General features: G+C 38.4%; 1 protein-coding gene across 3 annotated transcripts in view; it reads right to left on the reverse strand.

The window, feature by feature from the left end:
• Positions 1-24,741, reverse strand: part of zyx (zyxin) — a 35,601-nt gene that overhangs the window by 2,544 nt on the left and 8,316 nt on the right. For all 3 annotated transcript variants that reach the window (XM_057834820.1, XM_057834818.1, XM_057834819.1), the window contains exons 2-9: positions 20,046-20,283; positions 17,554-17,816; positions 13,541-13,636; positions 9,920-10,447; positions 4,871-5,012; positions 3,037-3,206; positions 2,777-2,955; positions 2,584-2,704 (exon numbers count right to left, since the gene is read on the reverse strand). In XM_057834820.1, coding sequence (XP_057690803.1) covers positions 2,584-2,704; positions 2,777-2,955; positions 3,037-3,206; positions 4,871-5,012; positions 9,920-10,447; positions 13,541-13,636; positions 17,554-17,816; positions 20,046-20,271 — 1,725 coding nt within the window. In that variant the 5' untranslated portion in view covers positions 20,272-20,283. The remainder of the gene's footprint in view (positions 1-2,583; positions 2,705-2,776; positions 2,956-3,036; positions 3,207-4,870; positions 5,013-9,919; positions 10,448-13,540; positions 13,637-17,553; positions 17,817-20,045; positions 20,284-24,741) is intronic.

Genomic DNA, 24,741 nt, shown 5'->3' on the forward strand with positions numbered 1-24,741 from the left:
AGGTTTTTTTTTATTATTAGACTTTGGGGAGAAAAAAGTGAAAAAAAAAACATTTCTTATATGTATCTCTTTTCAATGCCAAATCTGAATAAATACATTGAACACATAAACACACAAAATATTTTTGGGTTGGGGTGCTACTTATCGTGGCGGGTTCTGTTCCCCATTAACCGCGAAAAACGAGGGATCACTGTACGTTGTCTCAGTAAAACTCACAGGTGATTTGTTTTAATATTGGGTGAGTGCAATGGGTCTGTCCTGACACACCTTAATCCAACCTATCTTCCCATCCTATTAGTTATGAGCTGTATCCCTTCGCCACATAAACAACCCTGGCTGAAGGGGCCCTGTAACTCTTAGTGCAGTTTCTTTTCACCGTTCCACCACAAGGCTATTTTTGCAGAACAAAGCTGTATTGAATACAGGTAGTCCCCGGGTTACGATGTATCTGACTTACGAGATTTCGACTTCACAACGCTGGAGTCTCGTCCGCCATTTTGTCTCCAGCCGTTTATTTATTTATTTTTTTTTCGTGTAAATCGTACCTTATTGTACCTCACAATATCTTAGTTTTTATAAACATGACTGTTGTGCCCTTTGGCGAAATGTGTATTTGATTATAATGTTCACTTTGTTTTGTGATGCATGCTTTCATTTAGCGTAGAGCAGGTATTAGGATTTACAAACCTTAAAACCCTTCCGCATGTGAGAAAGAGCACATGTACACACTAAGAAGAACGCCCACGCGCGCATACACACCAGAAAGAGCGCATTTGCTCCCATGAAGAAGTAGCAGGTTAGCTCTAATGTCTTTGCAAGGACAGTACAGTGACGTATAATACATGTTTCTGGATAGTTATTTTGAGATTTAGTGGGTGCTTCGGGGTAATTAACTCATTTGCTCCCAAAAACGTATACCGTATTGGCCCGAATATAAGACGGTGTTTTTTGCATTGAAATAAGAATGAAAAAGTGGGAGTCGTCTTATACTCGGGGTCTAGACATTATACCCATTCACGATGCTAGATGGCGCCAGATATCATTGAAGCGAATGCTGAACTTGAGGAGTAATGTTCTGTCATGACAGATCTCAGCTACTCTCAAGTTAAACCACTTTGTATTATTTTATTGTAATGTTTTTCCTTATTTAGATTTGTTTCAAGATTACGGTTACAGTTAGACCTCACTTTGATGGTTAACGCCGTTATTACATATTTTGTTGTTTTATTACAATAGACTGGTTTATTTACATTTCAAAAACCAGAAGCCATTCATTTGCGAATGTGATTGCACTATAGTTTACATATGTTCAGATATTAAGATTTGAATGAGGCAAAATAACATGCTTTTTCTCTCAAATATATTGTTATAATCATTTGTTTCAGATGCACTGTAATTATTTTCTGGATAAAAAATAATTTGGTGTTCAATACGGGAAATACGTTCCATTTTTAATTGTTTCAGTGTCACAAAGACGTATTTATACGTTTTTTTTACGTCCCCGCCCCCCCCCCCCCCCCCCCAAAAAAAGACATCTCTGGGTCGTGATTCAATTTAGCTCCAAATCACAAAGCTGAAAATCAATTTCAAAGCAATAAAACTGGCCACTGGAGGGCAGTAGTGTATTTGGTAAGACCCGCAATCCGATTCAACGGCAACGAACGGCCAAGCCGCATGGCTGAGCGCCGGCCGAAGACGACCGAATGGATGCCAGGCGCTGGACGACTGGGCAGAAACGACCGGGACCACTAGTGCAGCGGACAATGCCTTTGAGTCTGTGCTGCTCGTGAGCAGAGCCCGCAGAGACTCAAAAAAATTCATCTTTATGAGACAGACGGCGATGACGGAAAAGTTTAACCGGCTATCGCGGCCAGAACAGCGTCATCTTTCAGTTATGTGTAAATAAATTGTTACTTTGCTAGCAAAAGCTCTATTTGTCTTGTTGTTTATCTTATTTTGTAAAAGGAAAATATTATTCAGATGGTTGGGATGTCATGAAAGCAAAAAATAGTGTGTATAAGTCAATGTTTGAAATGTATGCTTTCACAAAAAGCTCAATTTCTCCGTTTTTTCATCAGAAACTGGAAAATTGCTCAAACCAAGCCATTTTCTAATGCTGATTTCTAAAGAATGGAAAAAGATATGAACTTTTTTTTCTGCTGAAAGAAGAGAGTCTAAGCTTTCTTTTGGTGGGTTCCATGTTTATATAGCAATAGAACAGAATTTTCTGTGGGCCTTGCAAAATCAGTCAAAATCCAGTAAAACGGCCAGGAGCGAAGGGCCTTACTCCAGTGAAAATGGCTGGGAGTGAATGAGTTAAAGGGTTGATGATAACTTGCGCGGAAATTCTGGTTACGTCGCCAGCGTAAGAATGGAACTCGTTCGTAACCCGGGGACTCCCTGTAATGTTTTTTCTGTTGGGCTGCGCACATTTCTGCAACATTTCATTTTTTATGCATATTGCATACATTCCGTTAGTCCAACTTAGTTTGACTTCCACCCATCATTTTTTTATGTATCAAAATGAAGTTGCTGATCCAAACACTCAATAATTAAATCAAAAGACAATGGAAAATATCGTACTTCGCAGCGGTAACACTTAAGGTGGAAGTTCTTGTCGAGAGCCACCACTCTAACAGTCTCCTCGCTGCCCGGCGCCGGAATAATGGGCTCATTGCAGCTCACACACAGCGGAGAGAAACGCCTGCAATGATAACGTAGTCAAGTACGTCATATTTCCACACACGTGAGACAATCACAATGTATGAATGATCACCTGTGGTAATCCTGGACACAGTAAGGGTTGTTGTTATCGTCCGTGATGAAGGGTGCCCCTTCCAGTATGCAGGAGCAGGTGCTACAGCGGAAACAGTGGGAATGGAAACACTGACCAACTGCCTTCAGAACGCGGTCTGTGATCCTCTCTCCACAACGGGAGCACACCGCCAGGGAATTCTAAAGAGAACAACATGGATCTTGGAGAACCAAAAAAAAAAAAATAAAGGTCTCCCTAACAGTTTGTATTGTTCTTCTTACCATGTAGCATTCCTCACATTCTGGAGAACCATTCCTGTCATAGAACTGCATTCCCTGCAGGGGGCGATGGCATGTAATGCAACAGAAGCAGTTGGAGTGAAAAAGTTTCTCCATGGCTCGCACTGCCGGCTGAGTGCGGGACAGCGCCTCACCGCATTTGCCGCAATGGTCTAAAATGACAAATGTGTGAAAGGGTTCATTTGCTGCCAGTGACAGCGATAGATACAGTGGGGCAATAAGTATTTAGTCAACCACTAATTGTGCAAGTTGTCCCACTTCAAAATATTAGAGAGGCCTATAATTGTCAACATGGGTAAACCTCAACCCTGAGAGAGAGAATGTGGAAAAAAAACAGAAAATCACATTGTTTGATTTTTAAAGAATTTATTTGCAAATCATGGTGGAAAATAAGTATTTGGTCAATACCAAAAGTTCATCTTAATACTTTGTTATGTACCCTTTGTTGGCAATAACGGAGGCCAAACGTTTTCCGTAACTCTTCACAAGCTTTTCACACACTGTTGCTGGTATTTTGGCCCATTCTTCCATGCAGATCTCCTCTAGAGCAGTGATGTTTTGGGGCTGTTGTTGGGCAACACGGACTTTCAACTCCCTCCACAGATTTTCTATGGGGTTGAGATCTGGAGAATGGCTCGGCCACTCCAGGACCTTGAAATGCTTCTTACAAAGCCACTCCTTTGTTGCCCTGGCTATGTGTTTGGGATCATTGTCATGCTGAAAGATCCAGCCACGTCTCATCTTCAATGCCCTTGCTATTGGAAGGAGATTTTCACTCAAAATCTCTCGATACATGGCCCCATTCATTCTTTCTTTTACACAGATCAGTCGTCCTGGTCCCTTTGCAGAAAAACAGCCCCAAAGCATGATGTTTCCACCCCCATGCTTCACAGTGGGTATATTCTTTCTCCTCCAAACACGAGAACTGGTGTTTCTACCAAAAATTTCTATTCTGGTTTCATCTGACCATAACAAATTCTCCCAGTCCTCTTCTGGATCATCCAAATGCTCTCTAGCGAACCGCAGACGGGCCTGGACGTGTACTGGCTTCAGCAGGGGGACACGTCTGGCAGTAGAGGATTTGAGTCCCTGGTGGCACATTGTGTTATTGATAGTAGCCTTTGTTACTGTGGTTCCAGCTCTCTTTAGGTTATTCACTAGGTCCCCCCGTGTGGTTGTGGGATTTTTGCTCACCGTTCTTGTTATCATTTTGATGCCACGGGGTGAGTCTTGCCTGGAGCCCCAAATCGAGGGAGATTATCAGTGGTCTTGCACGTCTTCCATTTTCTAATAATTGCTCCCACAGCTGATTTCTTTACACCAAGTGTCTTACCTATTGCAGATTCAGTCTTCCCAGCCTGGTTCGGGTCTACAATTTTTTCTCTGGTGTCCTTCGAAAGCTCTTTGGTCTTGGCCATAGTGGAGTTTAGAGTGTCACTGACTGAGCCTGAGGGCAGGTGTCTTTTATACCGATAAGGAGTTAAAACAGGTGCCATTAATACAGGTAACGAGTGGAGCCTCGTTAGAAGAAGTTAGACTTCTTTGACAGCCAGAAATCTTGCTTGTTTTTAGGTGACCAAATACTTATTTTCCACTCTAATTTGGAAATAAATTCTTTAAAAATCAAACAATGTGATTTTCTGTTTTTTTTTTCACATTCTGTCTCTCATGGTTGAGGTTTACACATGTTGAAAATTACAGGCCTCCCTAATCTTTTCAAGTAGGAAACTTGCACAAGTGATGGGTGACTAAATACTTATTTGCCCCACTGTAGTTCAAATGGCAGCCAAAAAGTCAAAAAATGGTCTGTTCATACCGGTCATAGGGGCAGGGCCTACAGGTGGGTGGGCGTCCATGTTTTTAATGAAGTCCTTGGTCATTCTTTCCAGTTCCTCCACTTCTTTCATGTTGAGTGGTACGCCTCCTCCCGAAGTTAACACTGGTCCAGGAGGTGACGGCTGTCCACGCACAGAAAATTGTATATCATTAATTTTTTTTTTTTTTTTAAATCAAGTCATGACTTTGTTACTTATGAATGCAAATAGTTCATTGGCATGTTTAGTAGGGGTGTGACAAAATATCGAAATGGTGATATATCGTGATACTTTGTATCCCAAAAGGTTATCGATATGCTCCTGCCAAGAATCGAGTTTAAAAAATGATAAAAAGGAACCAACAAGTGTCTCAGTTAACTCTAAGGCTGCATTGACGAAGCACGACGCCCAATCCATTTAAACTGGGAATGTTGGTTCATTCGAAACCAGAGCATTCACAGTCATTTTGTCTGATTTTCAGGGCATTTACAGGTCACTTGCAGTTCATTTAAGGGCAATTAAAGGTCATTTCCTGTTGAGTTTGAGTCACTGCCTATTCATTTGGGTGATTCACAAGTCACTTCCTGTTCTGTAACTCAAAATAAACTGGAAGTGACCCATAAAATACCCCAAAATCAACAGGAAGTAACTGAAAATCAACAGGTACCATATTTTTCGGACTAAGTCGCACCCGAGTATAAGTCGCACCAGCCCAAAAATGCGCAATGAAGAGGGAAAAAAAAAACGTATAACTCGCACCGGAGTATAAGTCGCATTTTTGGGGGAAATTTACTAGATAAAATCCAACACATAGAACAGATATGTCATCTTGAAAGACAATTTAAAATAAAAATACAATAGAGACAAACATGCTGAATAAGTGTACAGTATGATAATGTTACATGATGCATGAACAATGAAATGTGAACGTGGCTGGTATGTTAATGTAACATAGCTATTAAGAGTTATTCAGATAACTATAGGATAGAATAGAGCATATACAACATACTAACAAGTTTACCAAACCATCAGTGTCACTCCAAAACACCAAAATAACATGTGAAATGATTAGGGCTGTTAAACAATTAAAATTTTTAATCGAGTTAATCACAGCTTAAAAATTAATTCATCGTAATTAATCGCAATTCAAACCATCTATAAAATATTTTTCTGTAAATTATTGTTGGAATGGAAAGATAAGACGGATATATACATTCAACATACTGTACATAAGTACTGTATTTGTATAACAAATCAACAAGATGGCATTAACATTAACATTCTGTTGAAGCGATCCATGGATAGAAAGACTTGTAGTTCTTAAAAGATAAATGTTAGTTCAAGTTATAGAAATTTTAGATTAAAACCCCTCCAAATGTTTTCGTTTTAATAAAATTTGTAAAATTTTCAATCAAAAAAATAAACTAGTAGCTCGCCATTGTTGATGTCAACCCATAAAATCAGTCGCACCAAAGCGCCAGCAGAGGGAGACAAAAAACAAGTAACAAGTGGACATGACACTGCTGTCATTTTAATCTGTTTGAGTGGGGCATGTGCGTTAATTGCGTCAAATATTTTAACGTGATTAATTTAAAAAATTAATTAACGCCTGTTAACGCGATAATTTTGACAGCCCTAGAAATGAACCAATTTGTTAATAATTTCACACATAAGTCGCTCCTGAGAATAAGTTGCACCCCCAGCTAAACGATGAAAAAAACTGCGACTTATAGTCCGAAAATACGGTAAATGACCTTAAATGGCCCAAAATTACATCGTTGCCTGGCATTGGCTGCCACTGACGGCTATAGAGGTCCAATCCGTTTGAAGTGGGATCAACGAATGTTCATTCGCTGCCAACCTCCCAGTTCAAATGGATTGGATGTCTACTAGTGATAAACCCATTCCAATTCACATCAGAAGCTTGTTTTTTCTGTTTATTAACTGTTTATAGAATATCCTACACGGATTTCCTGACCAATGTATCGATAATCGTTGTATCGCCATATCATCAGATCGTTACCGTATGCTTTATATCGCAAATCGTATCGTATCGTGACGTACCACTCCTAGCTGTTAGTATTCTTTTTTTCCTGCAGATATTTGCTTCAATTTGTCAGACAAAAAAATACACAGGCTGCACTAAATAAGTACCATGTTTTCCAGACAATACATTAGTTTTTTCATAGTTCAGCTGGGCCTGCAACTTAAATTCTGCTGCGCTCTAATACAGTATGTAGTTTTTCCCCAACACTAAGAGTTAGGAGAAAGGAAATCTGGCGTTGATATTCAGAGGTGACACTGAAGATGAAGACTTTATTTGTAGTGATTCGGAGTGAGATCGAGCGTTTGGTAAACAAGCTGCTTCGTCAGACGCCTTTTCATTCTGCATTTTATGATCAAAATGTATAATATTTGTCCTTGGTCTCTGAAAAAAATAAACCCCAACAGGTTTCATCAAGTGAAATTGAATACTTTTAAAAAGACCATGTAGATGAGAATTCATTGCCAAGTCTTGAGCAAATTTCAGCACCAACCCCGCAAAACAAACGAAAAATGACACAAAAACTAGAATTAAAAAATGTTCCGAATACAATTTCGTGCTATTCAGCACAATCTAAAATTAAGCCATTTAAGACCTGCAAGAAAGAAAAATCTATCCCTTTTTAAAACACTTAATAAAGATGAGACAATTTTAGACTTTTCAGCCTTTTTAAGACCCAACAGGAATCCTGTGTTTAAGTTGTTATTAGAGATCAATCGATATGGGTTTTTCAGGACCGATACCGATTATTAGTAGACCCTCCCAAATGATGCTGAATGTACAAAAATATATTTGTTTCACTGAAAAAAGATTTATCATTTAATGGAGACATAATGGTCAAATTTTGGCAAGACAAAAGTTTTGTCGCCTACAGAAAGTAGTGTGAAAATTAAATAAAAAATGTACTTCAAATACAAAAATATGTTACATAACATAAGCGAATTAAGTAGTGGTGCTGTGAGATCCAAATTTAACCCCTTAACGCCAAATGTATCACATTTGATATCTTCCCTCCAAAAAAAAAAAAAAAAAAAAAAAAAATGGATGCAAGTCAACTCATGCATCTGCAGGTTCCATGAGAAAAAAAACAGGATTTAGCAAGGGTTATAGATATTAGAGCGATTATTAAACATATTAATTTTTTTTTTCCTTTTTACAAATTTGAAAAAAAGAGTTCCATTAAGACCTTATTTTTTAACTTTTGTGATTCTCTGACAATTGCTTCATATTGAAGGCATTAAGGGGTTAATATTTTGTATGACTTCCATGGGCTTGAAGGACTGCATCAATGTGGCTCGGCAAGGATTCATACAAGTCATCAGGATTATCAAAGAAAGCAGTCTTGCATGCCTCCCAGAGTTCATCAACATTCTTGGGTTTCGTCTTCCATGCTTCCTCTTTCATCCTAACCCAGACATGCTCAATGATGTTCATGTCTGGTGACTGGGCTTGCTAGTCCAGGAGGATCTTTTATCTTCTTTGCCTTGAGGAATTTTGAGGTAGAGATTGAAGTATGCGATGGAGCACCATCCTGCTGCATAATTTGTTCCTAAGATTTGTTGATATTTTAGACTATTTACGTTGCCTTCCACCCTGCAGATCTCTCGCACACCCCCATACTGGATGTAACCCCAGACCATGATTTTACCACCACCAAACGTCACTGTTTTGTGGCAAAAGGTGGATTTTTCAGATGAATCTTCCATTGAATGACACCACAGTCACCACAAATATTGCAGGAGACCTACTGGAGCCCGCATGGATCCAAGATTCACTCAGAAAACTCCATCGCATACTTCAATCTCTACCTCAAAGTTCCTCAAGGCAAAGAAGATCAAAATTCTCCAGGACTGGCCAGCCCAGTCACCAGACATGAACATTATTGATAGGATGAAAGAGGAAGCATGGAAGACGAAACCCAAGAATGTTGAAGAACTCTGGGAGGCAAGCAAGACTGCTTTCTTTGATGTTCCTGATGACTTCATCAATAAATTGTATGAATCTTTGACGAACCGGATGGAGGCAGTCCTTCAAACCCATGGAAGTCATACAAAATATTAAATTTGGATCTCGCAGCACCACTACTTAATTCGCTTATGTTGTCTTACATACTTTTGTATTTGAAGTACATTTTTTGTTCAATTTTCACACTACTTTCTGTAGGCGACAAAAGTTTTGTCTTGCCAAAATTTGACCTTTATGTCTTCATTAAATGATGAATCTTTTTTCAGTGAAACGAATATATTTTTGTACATTCAACATCATTTGGGAGGGTCTTAGCTTTCATATGAGCCATTTCTGAAATCAATTGAATAATTAAAAGTCAGGTTATTAGCAATTGTTTCTACAAAATGGATAAGACTTTTGTCAGGGACTGCATTACTATATTTTTTCTGTCTATAAGTCGTAGTCTCTCTCTCTCTCTCGCTCTCTCTCTCTCATAAAATTATTAACAGATTATTTTAGCATTTCACATGTTATTTTCACACTAAATCGCAAGACTGTGCTCAAAGCCTGTGTTTCCACATTGGCCGTAACTTATCAAATAAATTTCCCCCAGAAATTAGACATGCTCCGGTGCAACATGGTTTTTTTTCCCTCTTCATTTTTTGGCTGGTGCGACTTATACTCAGGTGCGACATATAGTCCGAAAAATACAGTACCGAGATCATGAGGGAGGACAGGCTATGTGGGATACTTGCATTTGGTTGGCAAAAATTGTACGAGGATTGAGGAAATGTCTGCTCACACTAAGGGTGGCCACTTCCTGGAAGCACTGGCTTTCTGTTAAATTTCCCCCCCGCTATTATACATAAAAAAATAATTTCTGTGTGTGTGTGCGATTTTTGAAAGATATTCTTTCTGCTGGGATGCACATGATAACTGTGTTGTCTGTCCTTTTAATGTTGGACAAATATTGGTTGGGAAACAATGCCTTTAATGCTTGTCCCTATTTACTGTTTTTTGTCCAAATGATCATTGTGTTGCTTTAGTTTTGTATACATACCGTAGATGCAGGAGGCGATTTCATTGGCTGATTGAAGGAAGATGGCGGAGGAGATGCCACAGTTTTCGTTTGGTGAGGAGGTACAGCAACAGGTTTGTTTTGATTCTGACTGACAAACTGAGGACTCTTGATGTGAGTGCCAGCAATATTGTTTGGTGAAGCAGCAGGTGCAGGTGGAGAGGACGGAACTGGAGGAAAAGTGCTGTTGGTGGACACGGGGGTGGTTTTCTGCGGACTGCTGGCAGAATTTGGAGTCTGGTTCTGGTTCAGGTTTTGGTTGAGTTTTTTCGCAAGAGACGAAGACGAAGTAGTTAGCCGCGCTCCGAATGGGGACTTGGCCACTGGTGGTGGTGGTGAGTTGTGGTTAGCCTGTCGGTTGGTTCGGGCTTTCAACTCCTCTGCCCAGGGTGCAGGAGGGGGGCGATCGCCCATTTCGGGAGGTGGTAGGAAAGAGAGCGCTGGCTTTGGGGCTGTTGGTGGGGGACCGGCTGGTTTGGCCGATTGCACTGAAGAATACTGGTTTGGCAACTGTGGTAAACACATTCAAAGAAAATCCTTTTAGTTCATGATACAACAAAACCCTTTAAAAACAAAAACAAAAAAAAAAGTGCTATTTGGCTATTCGAGAATTGGAGGATATGGCGGAAAACAGTCAGGTGACTTGAATTTCCGCTCTGAGACACCCAATTTGGCCATATTTCAAAATTGTCCTGTATGCATGTGTGAGACATCATTGGAAAGCTTAAAATCTTTATTTTCTGGGGGAACAAAAATTTTGAACAGGAGGGCATTTAAAAAAAAAAAAAAAAAAAATTAAACAGCAAAACCGTAATTGGAGGCGAGAGCACGCGAGAGCAGAATTAAAGACGCCACGATTTTAACGAGGTATTATCGCGTAGTTACCATGTTTTGATCCAAAAACTCCATGTAGCATGTATCACAGAGTGTCAAGACACAGTTGTGAATGGCCACAGCCGGATTTTTGGGGGATTTTATGGGTGAAACATGGTGATATAACAAGGGTCCAATGCAAAAATCGCAGACATCAAGGAGTGGTCGAGATTTTCTTTTTCATATATTAACCCTTTCAAACGTTTTTTTCCCAATTTTTCTTTGTTTGGATCGATTATTTATCATCTAAAATATTGGGGAAAATGCGACAGTAACAAAAAAAATACAATAAAGCGATAGTTATGAGGTAGATATCCGTGACTTTTTTTACAGACGCCAATTTTTTGATTGTGACGTAATTAGTTTAAAAGTTTAAAATATGCGAGTGAATTTTTTTTTTTTTTTTTTTAAACGAAATATTAGACATCAATTAATGATTCTAAGCTAAAAATGACAGACATTTCGAATAATAAATATGATTACTTACCTTTTTATGACTAGCTCGAAACAAAAGCGGTTGCGCGACGTCTGTAAACGGGGGTTTCAAGGGTAAAACGGACAAATTAAAAATAGTTCGGGGGCTTATTGCGCCATTAATCTGCTATGGTAGCATATAGACATATTGTTATATCAAACACAACAGTTCTTTTGGCTTAAAATACTACAGTTTATTTTAAAGAGGGGTGCAAGACCAGAAACTGCTTTTTCAGCCTTGTCTGTGTTTTCCGCCATATACTGGCTTCAAAGTTCTTGAAAAATAAGCCTTCACTTTTTAGTATTTTTCCCCTCCATATTCAGCAATGATAGGCAATACAATATCAAAAGCTTCATTTGCTTAGCTTGCAGATCAACGATAAAATTTCTATAACGGGATTTAATTGATATTTACAATATCTGCCATAATCGTAGTTGTGCAACGGTTGCAAATCTGTATTAATGTTAGCTTTTTCTAAAGCAGGTGTGTCCAAACTTTTTGCAAAGGGGGCCATATTTGGTGTGGTAAAAATGTGGGGGGCCGACCTTGGCTGATGTCCTTTTCGTAGAACAATCTATTTAAGCACATTTTAGCAAGCCATGTTGTGTGTCACATTTGCTTTATTATTTTTTTAAATTAATAATTTCAACAATCTCGCCACTAGCCTTTGTGGCACTCTCTTTCGACTCTCAGGCTCGTGTGAAATACTGCTGCTGTGAAATTAAGCTAGCTTCAAGTTGCTTCAATTTCTCGCTGCGTTTCTTCCCTCTAATCTTTTCGTACATGTCAGCGTGTCTTGTTTGGTAATATCGCCTCATATTGAACTCTTTAAAAACAGCGACTGTGTCTTTGCAAATGAGGCAGACACTGTTGTTGCGTATTTTAGTGAAGAAATAGTCCAATTTCCACCTATCCTTAAAGCGTCGGCCGTCGCAGTCAACTTTCTTTTTTTTGTTGATGTTCGCCATTTTAGAAAATTGTAAAGGTCACATAGGGTAATGTTGCTTGGAGTGCTCCTGCCTTTTAGTGGGTAAATGAGGAGCAGCGTTTAGTGTGTAAGCTACTTCATATAGCAGTAGCAGTACTGCTGACCAATTTATTAAGTCTGTGTGCGGGCATTACATTATGGATTTTATGACAGAGGCTGGGGGCCAGATGAAATTTGACCAAGGGCCGCATTTGGCCCCCGGGTCGGACTTTGGTCATGTCTGTTCTAAAGAGTAGAAGCTAGCCGTTTAGCTAGCTGTTATTGCTGATCAAGAGGACAAACATACTTAAAGCTAACCATTTTAAAAAATGAAACTTAGAAGCGAGGACATAAATTTGCTTGAGCCATTCTTTTGAAAAACAGTCTGATGATGCGTATCATGTGATTCACTGCTTTCTTCTACCACACTAAAAAGGTTATGGTAACAGGGTTGCGTGCATGTTGTATGACACACATTTCATGAATAATTCATGTGGAATATTGTTTTTATTAAAACAAATGTTCCCACAGTTTCAAGCAAACAATTCCCCAAATTTACATTTTTCATCTTAACTTCTATTTGTGAGCCCAGAAGACAAAAACTGCATTTGTCAAGCCTTCATCTATTTTAGACAAGTAACTTTACACAGATTTCTTTACACCGCAAGCTTTAGTATGTGGATTACGTAAAATGCCAGGACATAAAATGTCCTCCAATTCTGGATTGACTTTAGAATTTACCAAAGGAAGGTCATGTAGGCGCCGAGACGCAAGCGCTTTGACTGATGTGATTTGATAAGGCAAACAGTAAACATCATGTTTGGATTTTATCAACAGTGCTTCATTTTTTTTTACCATTTATTTAGCAGATTTGGAGCAAACATTATTGCGTCCTGCTCCTGAATCTCCGCCTGGGCTAAACACACTCCATTTATGGACCTCTGGCAGCACATTCTGGCTCCATCACACTCTCACGCTCCAGTCAGTGTGCAACTCTCTCTGCAAGCGTTGCCTCTTTTTTTTTTTTTTTTTTTGGCGGTCTTTGCCAGCCCAATGTGCTGTGTGTGCAGTTCACTTATCATTGAGCTTTCCACCTGAACTGAGACTCAGAAAACCAGACATGGCACAACTCCAAATTATTTCCACTGCCCGACCGGCCTTTGTTTTGCTTCCTTCCTCGGTCTGAATCTTTTCCTAGTCTCATCATTATCACGTGTTGGGCAAAACCCTGGCGGTCTTTAACGGTCCATGTTTAGTAAGGTTTATAATGTCACTTCTGCTTCAGTACCTTAGGGTTGAAGGGCCCCCGCGTCTCCATTTCGGAGAGCATGTTTGTCAGGGAGTCGATCTGCTTATCCAGGCTTGTTTGCTTGGTCATAACCCTCTGCCAGAAAAACATGATACCAGGGAAAAACATATGTAGTGAATTAAAACACATTAAAATAAGGATAATAGATTGATATCGAATAAGAAAGTACAACACATGCCAACTCACTGCTAGTCCAAATGGATTGGACATCTACCATCAGAGTTTAAGAAAGTCTTATTTTGTACAAAATATTTAAAGTAGAGCTGCAATGATTAATCGATTAACTCGAGTATTCGATTAGAAAAAGATATTTGAATTAAATATTGCTGATTCGAGTATTCGTTTAATTAAAGTGACGTTATAATGGTTTATTTTGAAAGTGCTTGCATTTAGTTTTATTGATTTAGGTGGATACTGCCTTCTATTCGGCCTCAATTCACATGGCTGAATCCAGGTGCTCTCTGTTAAGACCAACATAGGCAACATTTTGTTTGAGGAATTTTTTTTTTAATGCATTCGTAATTTAGTTTATAGGTATATTTAGCCTATTTTTGTGGGAATATGTGTCTGAACCATTTGTTAAGAGCATTGTAAAAAAGTTTTAGCATTTTATAGCATTTGAACTAGCGGACTTTTGCGATGTAAGTTAGCCAATTGTTCTTTTGTTGTACATAGATCATCATTTATTTATTTTTTATACCGTTTGAGGCTCAGCTCAGTTTATTTAATTTTTCATGTTCCTTATCCGATTACTCGATTATTCGAACTAATGGTTTATTGATGAATCGACTATTAAAACAATCGATAGCTGCAGCCCTAATTTAAAGATATTGTCAATGATGTATATTATGACCTAATCCACAGGTTACAAACCTGTGGCCGGGGGGCACATCTGGCCCGCCACATCATTTTGTGTGGTTCCCCAATATATAATTTAAGTAACATTTCCGTAGTCCTCAAATGAAAGACTAAGGGCTACAGAAATCAGTGTAACTATCATTTTGCTTTTTTTTTTTTTTTTTTTTAAATTATATGATACATATTCAGTCTTTTCCCCTTATATAAAAATGAACTAAAAAATGAAGGCAAACTGAAAAACCAATATGAAGAAAAAATAAATCAAAGTATATTTGCCGTTTTTCCTTTTTTAAATTAAAAATCAATCAACAAATAAATAGAGTATGTACTTATGTTCCCTTTTTGTTTTTAATTTGAAAAAATGGAAATAAACAAAAAAGGAACAAAACAATAAACAAAATATTTGCCAATAAGAGGCTTATGAGGATTTTGCCATTTAGGTCAACAAAGTCTTTAAACAATTCACCGACTATCAAAAAAGTTGTCAATTCAATTGATGATTGCTAGTTTTCGACACAGTGGTACCTCAACTTACAAACATCTTTACAAACAGAATTTTTAGGCTACCGCACGCTTCTACGGGAAAATATCGCCTCTTGTTACAAAAAACATTTTCAGAATACGAGAGACAAAAAATACAGTATGGGCTGCTACTCGCAGCTCCCAGAGTTTACTAAACGTAACATACTTACAGTATAGCTGCTCTGCCATTGGCTAGTGCCTATCATCGTCCTGGTATCCAATAGGCTAAGAGGGACCTCTACAGTATGTGTATGTGTGTATTCCATACTTTTCATTCACTCCTTAAGCCATGAGGTGTTGGGACAGCTTTACGTGAGTGTATTAACTCTTATTCTTTATTTTTTACATTATGTACAACTCTCTCATATTACCGGTATGTTTATTCTTCAACAATCTAATTCTAAGATGTATTTTTACATGTTGACGCATTTTCATGCTTTATAAAAGTTGAATTTGGGGGGGCTTGGAACGGATTAGGGTATTTACATGGAAAACACCGTCTTTACTTAGGGAATTTTCAGTTAACGAGACTACTTACAGAATCAATGAATTTTGTAAGTAGAAGTATCACTGTACTTCAGTTCATTGTGGTAGCCCTATTGGGCAGATATAACGGCCTTCTGAAGGAAATCAAAACCACGATTTAGCCCAAGCAAAAGATGGGTTTGACACCCCTGACCTAATTAATGATGACAGTAAAAAATGTGAAGATACTTTGAACTTAGAAATGAATGTCAAGAAAACGTGAATATTCAATTATCTAATTGTCATTCTTGACCGGCTAAGCATTAAACAAAAACATCGTTGAAAAATGTTGAGAAAATAAATCGACTAACCTCAGTCACATCAATTAAATTATATGAAAACTATTAATGATCGGAAAGCACAGTTATGGTCATGAATTATTCATATAATTAGTTCTTACAGTTGCACAGCAACAAAGCTGTGCTCAACGATAACTAATGAGTGTAAGATAAAAGATGAAGACATGCAGACCCACTCAAAGTTCAGATATGATCCCTTTGCTCCTTTGTAATTGTATTATTCAAGTTATTTGATTGTTTCAGAGCTACTTTTTGAGTCAAATTTTTTTTTAAGTTATCCATTTTGCTATTGTTGCTATTTTGCTGTCTAATGGATTGAGTTCACTAATTCACTACCATTGACGAATAATCAGCAGAGCTGTCAAAACTCAAGGCCTGGGGGCCAGATGAGGCCAGCCATCATTTTATAGAGCGCGTGAATGAAAACAATGTGTTGTTTAAAAAAAATAAAAAATAAAACTAACTAAATAAATAAATAATAATAATAAAAAAAATTTTTTTTAAATAAAAGGTGAAATAATAAAATATTGTACAAAAGAACACCACATAATAGGGAATATTTACTTTTCTTTTTAACTTAAAAAATTAAAAATAAATCAATTTTGTGGGGCACGCGAATCATAAGTTGTTAAATGTAATGAACATATTTGAAGTATTTTTTCCCGTGTTTTTATTTTCACCTATAAAAGTAATTTTTATTTTTTGTTTATTTATATTACACCATATTTTTAAATTGAAATTAAATAAACGAATATTTTCGTTTTTTTCCTTATTATTATTTTTTTTAACTCAGTTAATGTGTCATGTAAACTTTTGAGATCAGTGAAAGACAAAAAGAATTACAATAATAATAAATATATTTACGATCAACTTTTTTAGTGCTGCAACGATTAATCGATTAACTCGAGTATTCGATTACAAAAAAATATCCGAATTAATTTTTTTTTGCTTCGAGTATTTGTTTAATTAAAGTGGCGTTGTAATGGTTTATTTTGAAAGTGTTTGCATTTCATTTTATTGATTAGGGTGGATACACTACACTCTGGTCTGCCTGATTTAACATGGCTCAATCCAACTGCTCCCTGTTCAGACCAACGTAAGCTAAGTTTTTGTTTGAGCTCGTTTTTTAACGCATTCGTAATTTAGTTCATAGGCCTATTTAGCTGCTTTTTTGTGGGAATACAGTATGTGTCTGAACCATTTGTTAGGAGCATTGTTAAAAAAAAAAAAAGTTAGCATTTTATAGCATTTAAGCTAGTGGAATTTTGCTATGTAAGTTAGCCAATTTTTCTTTTGTTGTACATAGATCCTTATTTTATTTTTTTATACCGTTTGTGGCTTAGCTCAGGTATTTTATTTGTCATGTTCCTTATCTGATTACTCGATTATTCGAACTAACTAGTTCATCGATTAATTGACTACTAAAATAATTGATAGCTGCAGCCCTAGATCAAGACCACAAGTGTGAAACTGGTGGCACATCATTTTGTGTTGCGTGCAGATTATTACTTCTAAAAATATGGAAATAAAATATCATACAATGTATTTCAATATTTTTTGGTTAGAAATCCTACTGAAAGTTTTTACTAGCTTCTGATTTCACAGGGATCATTCAATTTTTGGGCCTATGGAGTAATATGAGGTGATCATTTATTCATTCGCTCCATGTCAAGCATGGAAACAGCTTTACAGATGCACAACTGACAGTAGATGGCAGAGATGCACCATTTAAAATATGAGATTACAAAAAAAAAAAATCTGATGTGTCAAGGAGTCATCCTGGCATACCTGAGAGTTCACTCCAGTGCTGGAATAACCGGTAGTATTGGCGGCAGGAGGAGGTGGTGGCGGCGGAGGAGGGGGAGTGGGGAAGCTTGTCAAATGGGCACTCTCCTCTGGAGCGGCAGGTAGGGGAAGGTCATCTGCTACAGGTGGGGGAGCCGGAAAAGCCGGCGGGGGGGCGTCCGAAGCCAGAGGTGTGATCTGGCATTCAGGGGGAGGAGCAGGCAATTCGTCATCCATTGGAGGAGGAGGAGGAGGGGGTGGGAAATCTGGGGACCATATGGAAGCTTGATTGGTTAAACTAAATCACATACAGAGGGACAACAACCAAGTTCAAGGGCAAAATCATGTGACATCTTTTTTACAACGCATGGTGTGAGGCAGAAAAACAGGTGGCAGGATTTGGAAGCTGCATTTCCAAAATAATTCTCATATATATTAGTCAGTGTTAAGGCTACTTCAAATGCAGTAGATCACAGATATTAAACTAAAGGACTGGGGGCTAAATGAAGTCCACCACATAATTTTGTATGGCCTGTAAAAGATAATCATGTGCGTCAACTCCATGTTTTTTGACTAAAATGAATTTTGGATATAACGAAAGAGTAACGACTGCACAAATTTGAAAACTTTTTTTTTCCATGTAAAAAGTCAAATATTTTTGTTAAGTTAAAAATGAAGAGAATATCTAATGTGTTTCTTTTACCATATTTTCCCGTTAAAGAAAAGTCTGCTACTAAGAAGCTCAAAAAAAGAGGATGCGGGCCACTTATAGGTCAACAAAGCACTGCCAAAATGCAAAACAACCTTTCAAAATCGTTTTCGATTCATTTGCTCATCGATTCGTTTGTTCGATATGGCGGTAGTAATTGGCAGACATTATGGCCCTACGAAGTAAATCATTAATATGATGTGGCCAATGAGAAATTAGTTTCACACTCCTGCTGTTCATTTTTTAAGTCTGGTCTAAATCTAAAGCCTCCACATGTTAATATCCACCTACTCAGGGTAAGGTTGGGAAGGTATTACAACAGAAATTCTTCAAAAGGCTTGACATTAAGACAATTTCAGCTGCCTGTTCTCAAATGAATGTAAGGCGGCTAATTACACAAGCTCAACTAATTTACTTGTGTAAACTATGAAGTTAACTCTCACCATCTGTGGCTGATTGATGCTTAGATTTTAGTGAAGCGAAGGCACGTTACAGCATGTTTTGCCATCGTCAAGTACGTTCCTGTTCTTGAGTAAATACAGTGTATCACAAAAGTGAGTACAGCCCTCGCATTTCAGAGATATTTAAGTATATCTTTTCATGGGACAACACTGACAAAATGACATTTTGACACAATGAAAAGTAGTCTGTGTGTAGCTTATATAATAGAGTTAATTTATTTTCCCCTCAAAATAACTCTAAATATAGCCATTAATATCCAAACCCCTGGCAGCAAAAATGAGTACACCCCGTAGATCAGGGGTGGGCAAACCAGTCCTTGTTCCAACTGATTCAGCACAGACAGTTTAACCAATAAAGCTTTAGTGGAAACAAGAAGCACCTGACTGCCATCAACTGATTGCACTTGTAAGAAAGCAGATTGGTGAACGGCTGTCCTCATGATGGGTATGAACAAAAACCCGCACCCACTGCGGCCCTTTGTGGAATACTTTGCCCACCCCTGCCTTAGAAACTACGTACATCCCTAAATGTCCAAATTGAGTACTGCTTGTCATTTTCCCTCCAAAATGTCATGTGACTTGTTACAGGAGTGCATCAGCATTGCTGCAGAGATTGAAGAAGTGGGGGATCAGCCTGTTAGCGCTCAGACCATACGCCACACTCTACATCAAAATGGTGTGCATGGCTGTCACCCCAGGAGGAAGCCTCTCCTGAAGACTGTACACGAGAAAGCCCGCAAACAGTTGGCTGAAGACATGTCAACAAAGCACATGGATTACTGGAACCATGTCCTATTGTCTGATGAGACGGACGGGCTTTCTTGTGTTCCGTCTTCAGAAGAGGCTTCCTCCTGGAGTGACAGCCATGCACACCAATTTAATGTAGAGTGCAGTGTATGGTCTGAGCACTAACAGGCTGACCCCCCCATTTTTTCAATCTCTGCAGCAATGCTGGCAGCACTCCTGTAACAGGTCACATGACATTTTGGAGGGAAAATGACAAGCAGTACTCAATTTGGACATTTAGGGATGTACGTAGTTTCTAAGCGGTGTACTCACTTTTGTTGCTAGGGGTTTAGATATTAAAGGCTATATTTTGAGTTATTTTGAGGGGAAAATAAATTAACTATCATATGAGCTGCACACAGACTACTTTTCATTGTGTCAATGTGTCATTTTGTCAGTGTTGTCCCATGATGAGATACACTTAAATATCTGCAGAAATGCAAGGGGTGTACTCACATGTGTGATACACTGTATCTCCTAAATTTTAGCAATCCCAGTCATATAAATCTGGTCTGAATTTTGATTAAAATTTCAAATACCTTCACAGAGCATAGGAGGTGGCGGGGGGATATCGCCAACACGTCCGATCACGCCCGTGCCCAGAGGTGTCGGTGATGGGGCCGAGGGCGGCGTCATGCTCTTAGGCCGCGGCGGGGCCACAGAGGCAAACTTCTTTGGCTGGTTGTAGAAGGACGGCGTGGTGACTTTGAAGTTGAGCGAGGACGTCACCATGACTGGCTTGCTGCCGCTGGAACTCTCCATCATTTAAAAACGGACCTAAGGATAATTGTACATAACATTTAGATATGAGGCAGAAAATGGTAAATAGAGTTATTTAACTTGTATAGTGCCTTTCAACTAGGGTTGGGCATCGAGCATCGTGCATCCATGGGACCCGGTTCTAACACTCCGATGCTCCCGGAACCGTTCGAATTTTTGAATTTCGGTTCCATGTTTCGATGCCCTGACCGCCCAACGGAAAAAAAATAGTGCCGAAAACCACCAAGAAGAAGCCAAAAGAAGCGTGTGTTTGTGCATTGCAACTTGATTACAACCACAAACACAGTGCAGCGGTGCTCAATAGTTTGGCTTAACTTTACAACAAAAAAAAGAAAGAAAAAATGACCAGTCACCTCAGTGCAACATTTGCAACACAACTACTAGTATATCATGCAAAGACTAAACACCTCCGGCTTCATGGAATATAAGTGCCAAGTGCATAGCTGAGTGCTACATGTTTAACATGCTTTGCCGTCAGAACCAGGTAAGTAAAACAATACATTATGTCTGTCTTCTGCTATCCCCACGACCCGACCCCGGATTAAGCAGTAGATGGGTGGATGGATGAATAAATGGAATAGTACAAGAATAAATAGTTTTATTACGTCAGGCTATGGTCGATATCAGATGTTTATAGAACTAGATGCGAAATGACACTCGCCGGCGTTAGTAAACAGCCACCATCTTAAAGCAGTAGACGCCTCCGTTTAAATCAACAGTATTAAAAAAAATTATAATCAATAGAAGAATTTGTACTAATGCTTCGTCATAGCTCCTAGCCAAGGTACATGAATGGTAAAAGAATATGTGTAAATGTTTTCTCCCTGAGCTTTTGAAAAATAAACACCTTTGTGAAAGTGTACTCCTGTGGAAAGAAACTTCATCACGTTCAAAGACTGATATTTATACACAAGTTAAAAATAGCCCTGTGAGAAGTTCATATAATTAATAATTGTTTTCATAATAAATAATTTTATATTCATATAATTAAAAAAAAAATCATCGAGAAGTTAAGACATTAATACAAACTGAAAAAAAAAATTAACTATAAAATTCTGGACCCTGCCTCTTTTTTTTTACCCTGCCTCTCTAAAGAATCGGAATCGAGAATCGTTCTGAACCGGAATTGGAATCGTTCAATTTCAAACGATGCCCAACCCTACTTTCCACCTTGAAGGCACTCAAAGCTCTTTTACACTATATCCTCATTCAACTACTGATGAAGCAGCACCAGGAGCAACGTAGGGTTCAGAATCTTTCTCAAGGATACTTAGACAAGATCACCAGGGCGGAGAATGGAACCCAAAACCTCTGAGTTGAGGAACGACTACACCACCACTGAGCCACGCCACCACAGAAAAGGACAACAAATATTTATATTACTTAGGGGAGAACTGGGTTGGTTGTCCCATCAGCACATTTTTAAAAAGCCATTCATTTATCAAAAGGAAGCATAATATCATTTAAATCACTGTCTGCCATTGACGATAGACGTCCAATCCGTTTGAACTGGGAGGTCTGACAGCAAATGAATGAATGGCAACGTCGTCATGATGCCCAAGCCGTGGAGTGAAATGAAATCAAAACAAAGACAAAAAAAAAAAAAAAAAAAAAAAAAAAAAATTATGAGAAAATATTAAGCTCATTTATTAAAAAAAATAATCTTGAACTAAGCTGCTTCGTTTTAAAAGCCGCAGGGTACAAATGGAGAGGGAAAAAAAGAGCGTCTTATAATCTGAAAATTATGGTAATTTCCTGTTACCTTAATATAATGACACTTTACATTACAGACAACATACTTTTTGTGCTGCATTTCTGATCCTTTCAAGACTGATACTGTGCAACACCGCCCACTGGTGGTCAAATTGTAGCAAGTGTGACAACCAACCTGCATGACAACAAACCATGCTCTCCCCTACAAAAGCAAGGCAAATGGGTGTGATGACAGAAAATTACACTATAACCACTGGCCCATGTACACGGAGCAGACGGGGCTCCCACCGAAAGTAGTAAACACCTCACAATATTTTCTACCATGGAGTTGTTTATGATGGCATCAATCATAGTCCCAGTTGGGTTGCAATTCTATAGCTAACATTAGCGTGCGAGGGGAGTCAAAAAAAGCAGGTCAGATCAAATATTTACCTCGCAGGTGCTTGATGTTAAACAACGTTAGAATTACTGCTGTGTCTTTAGAGAGATTCCATGCAATGTAGTGAGTATTTCCCTGAAGACTGCCAGTCTCAAATATGACCTTTCGTCAAAAGGTCCGTTGTTTCCCTCACGCAAATAAAGGCATTTCTACACACACGACCAGTCATGGCTCTTCAACAACACTCTGTTTCAATCACTCGGGCCATTTGATGTGGAGATGTCACATTCTTTCGTGTTTGAGTCTCTAGTTCCGCAATCAATGACCTTAATCTCAAGAACTCCAGAAAAAACTGTGGCTATGTCATTTGACTTTTTTTGTCAATGCGCACAAGCTACAGTTCAAGTTCTGACAAGACAAAACCCCAGAGAGCTCTAAAAGTATTGTATAATGAGTTTCCCTGACGTGAAATTCGAACCAAACCCCATTTTGACTTGGGAAATCTCCCTCATACCTAAACTATCATCCATATTAAAGTTGTCATTGCCACGTGCAAAGCCCTGTTAAACCACATAACGTGGGAAAATAAAGCCTACACAACCCTGATTCAAATGCCAAATTTTTGTGGTATGAAAAATGACAATTTGTTTCATAAGTGGGTTTACTCGTTTACTAACTGGGAACATTCCAAGTTGAAATTATCTTTGCCCTTTTTTTTTTAAAATCTTACAATACCTGGAATTTATTAGGGTTCTTTAGAACTTTTATAACCACTGTTGTTGTGCTACCATTTAGGAAAACGAAAGACTGCAGAAAAGTTAACCAGTAAACAGATAGCTATTTGGAATTCTGAGATCTTTAAGATCCACAAATTCAAAACGTGGGAACTGTTTACACAAAGAGGAAGTCTTTGAAAATGCTTACTGTTGCCCTATAAACATGGGAAAAAAAAAAGTCTTAAATGGGTTCGAGTGATCTACCCACCCCTCAAAGAGCAAAGCAAAATATTTTTCCCACCCAATTTCCAATCTCCAATTACATTTTTTTAAACTTGGTGTGTTGAGTGCAAGGAAAAACATTTTATTCACATATGACGTAAACATTAACATAAAATTAGCAGCATTGAATGACCGAACGCGCTGACACTCGGAAACAACTTTTCACGGTCAATATTTAAAAACGTATACCCATAGTAAAAAAGTCAATAATAAATAGTCAAGTCAAGAAAATAAAATTAGAGCCCCAAAAAGATCCTAAAGGGGCTTCACAGACCAATACACATTAAGCTAGCGGGCAAAAGACGACCTGTATTTCGCATTTTAGAACACAATACAGAGATTCCTCGCTACTTCGCACTTCAAAGTTCTCGCCCTCAGTCCATCTTGGATAATAAATACAGATGAGCTGCCCCGATCCGATTGCGTAGTCTCACTCTCCCTCCATTTCTCTCGCTGCTCTTTGATGGTCATGCAGTGCCATGGTTTGCTTATTAAAGTTAGCAGTGATTGACAGATGTTTATTGTTTGTTCTTGCCACACCCGAAACTTCAAAGCAACGCATGTGTCAATCATCGTTTAACTTGTTAAACAGTTGCTGTGACAACTCATTGTAAGTGAGCAGCTTGAGCGGATTTGAGAGGACTCACTCAATGAAGCATTTAATAAAGCCAAGCATGCTTTATTCTTGTTTAAAAATAATTCGGTGGGACAGCGACATGTTTAAAACTTACAATTATTAAATTTGAAGTGCTTAAAAAACATTTATTAAAATTTAAACATACATAAAAGTTTTTTTCTTATGCATCTTTTTTCAATGCTAAATCTGAATACAAACATTGAACAATTTTTTTTTTGTGGAGGGGGGGCTACTTAATGGTTTTTCACTTATCGCGGCGGGTTCTAGTCTATATATGGAATTTTCTTTGTGTTTGGTTTTACAATTGACATCACCTAAAGTGGAATAATAAACAACTTGAAAAAACAAAATTGGAGTCTTTATGAGCGACTGTTCAATAGGGATATGAATCGAGAACCGGTTCTTATAGAGAATTGGTTCTGTGTGTTCGAATTCCATGGAATCGCTTGGCAATTTAACAATTCTCTTATCAATTCTAACCAGCACGTTTTACGTTTCGAAATTTACGCATGCTACACATGTTCGATTCGGCAAGCACGGCTACATGATTACTCATAAAGAGACCTCTAATCAAGTGTTATTTGGAGAGAGTCGTTGCTGGATGAATTTGCATTGATTTTCACAGGCCAGGTCATTACTCATGAGACTACTTAAAGAAATGGTGATTTTTTCCCCCCAAAAAGTCTATTAATGGGTCTATCGTATTCCTCGTCGAATACTCTAAGAAA

The sequence above is a fragment of the Corythoichthys intestinalis genome, chromosome 4 (assembly GCF_030265065.1).
Source record: "Corythoichthys intestinalis isolate RoL2023-P3 chromosome 4, ASM3026506v1, whole genome shotgun sequence".
Lineage (NCBI taxonomy): Eukaryota > Metazoa > Chordata > Actinopteri > Syngnathiformes > Syngnathidae > Corythoichthys > Corythoichthys intestinalis.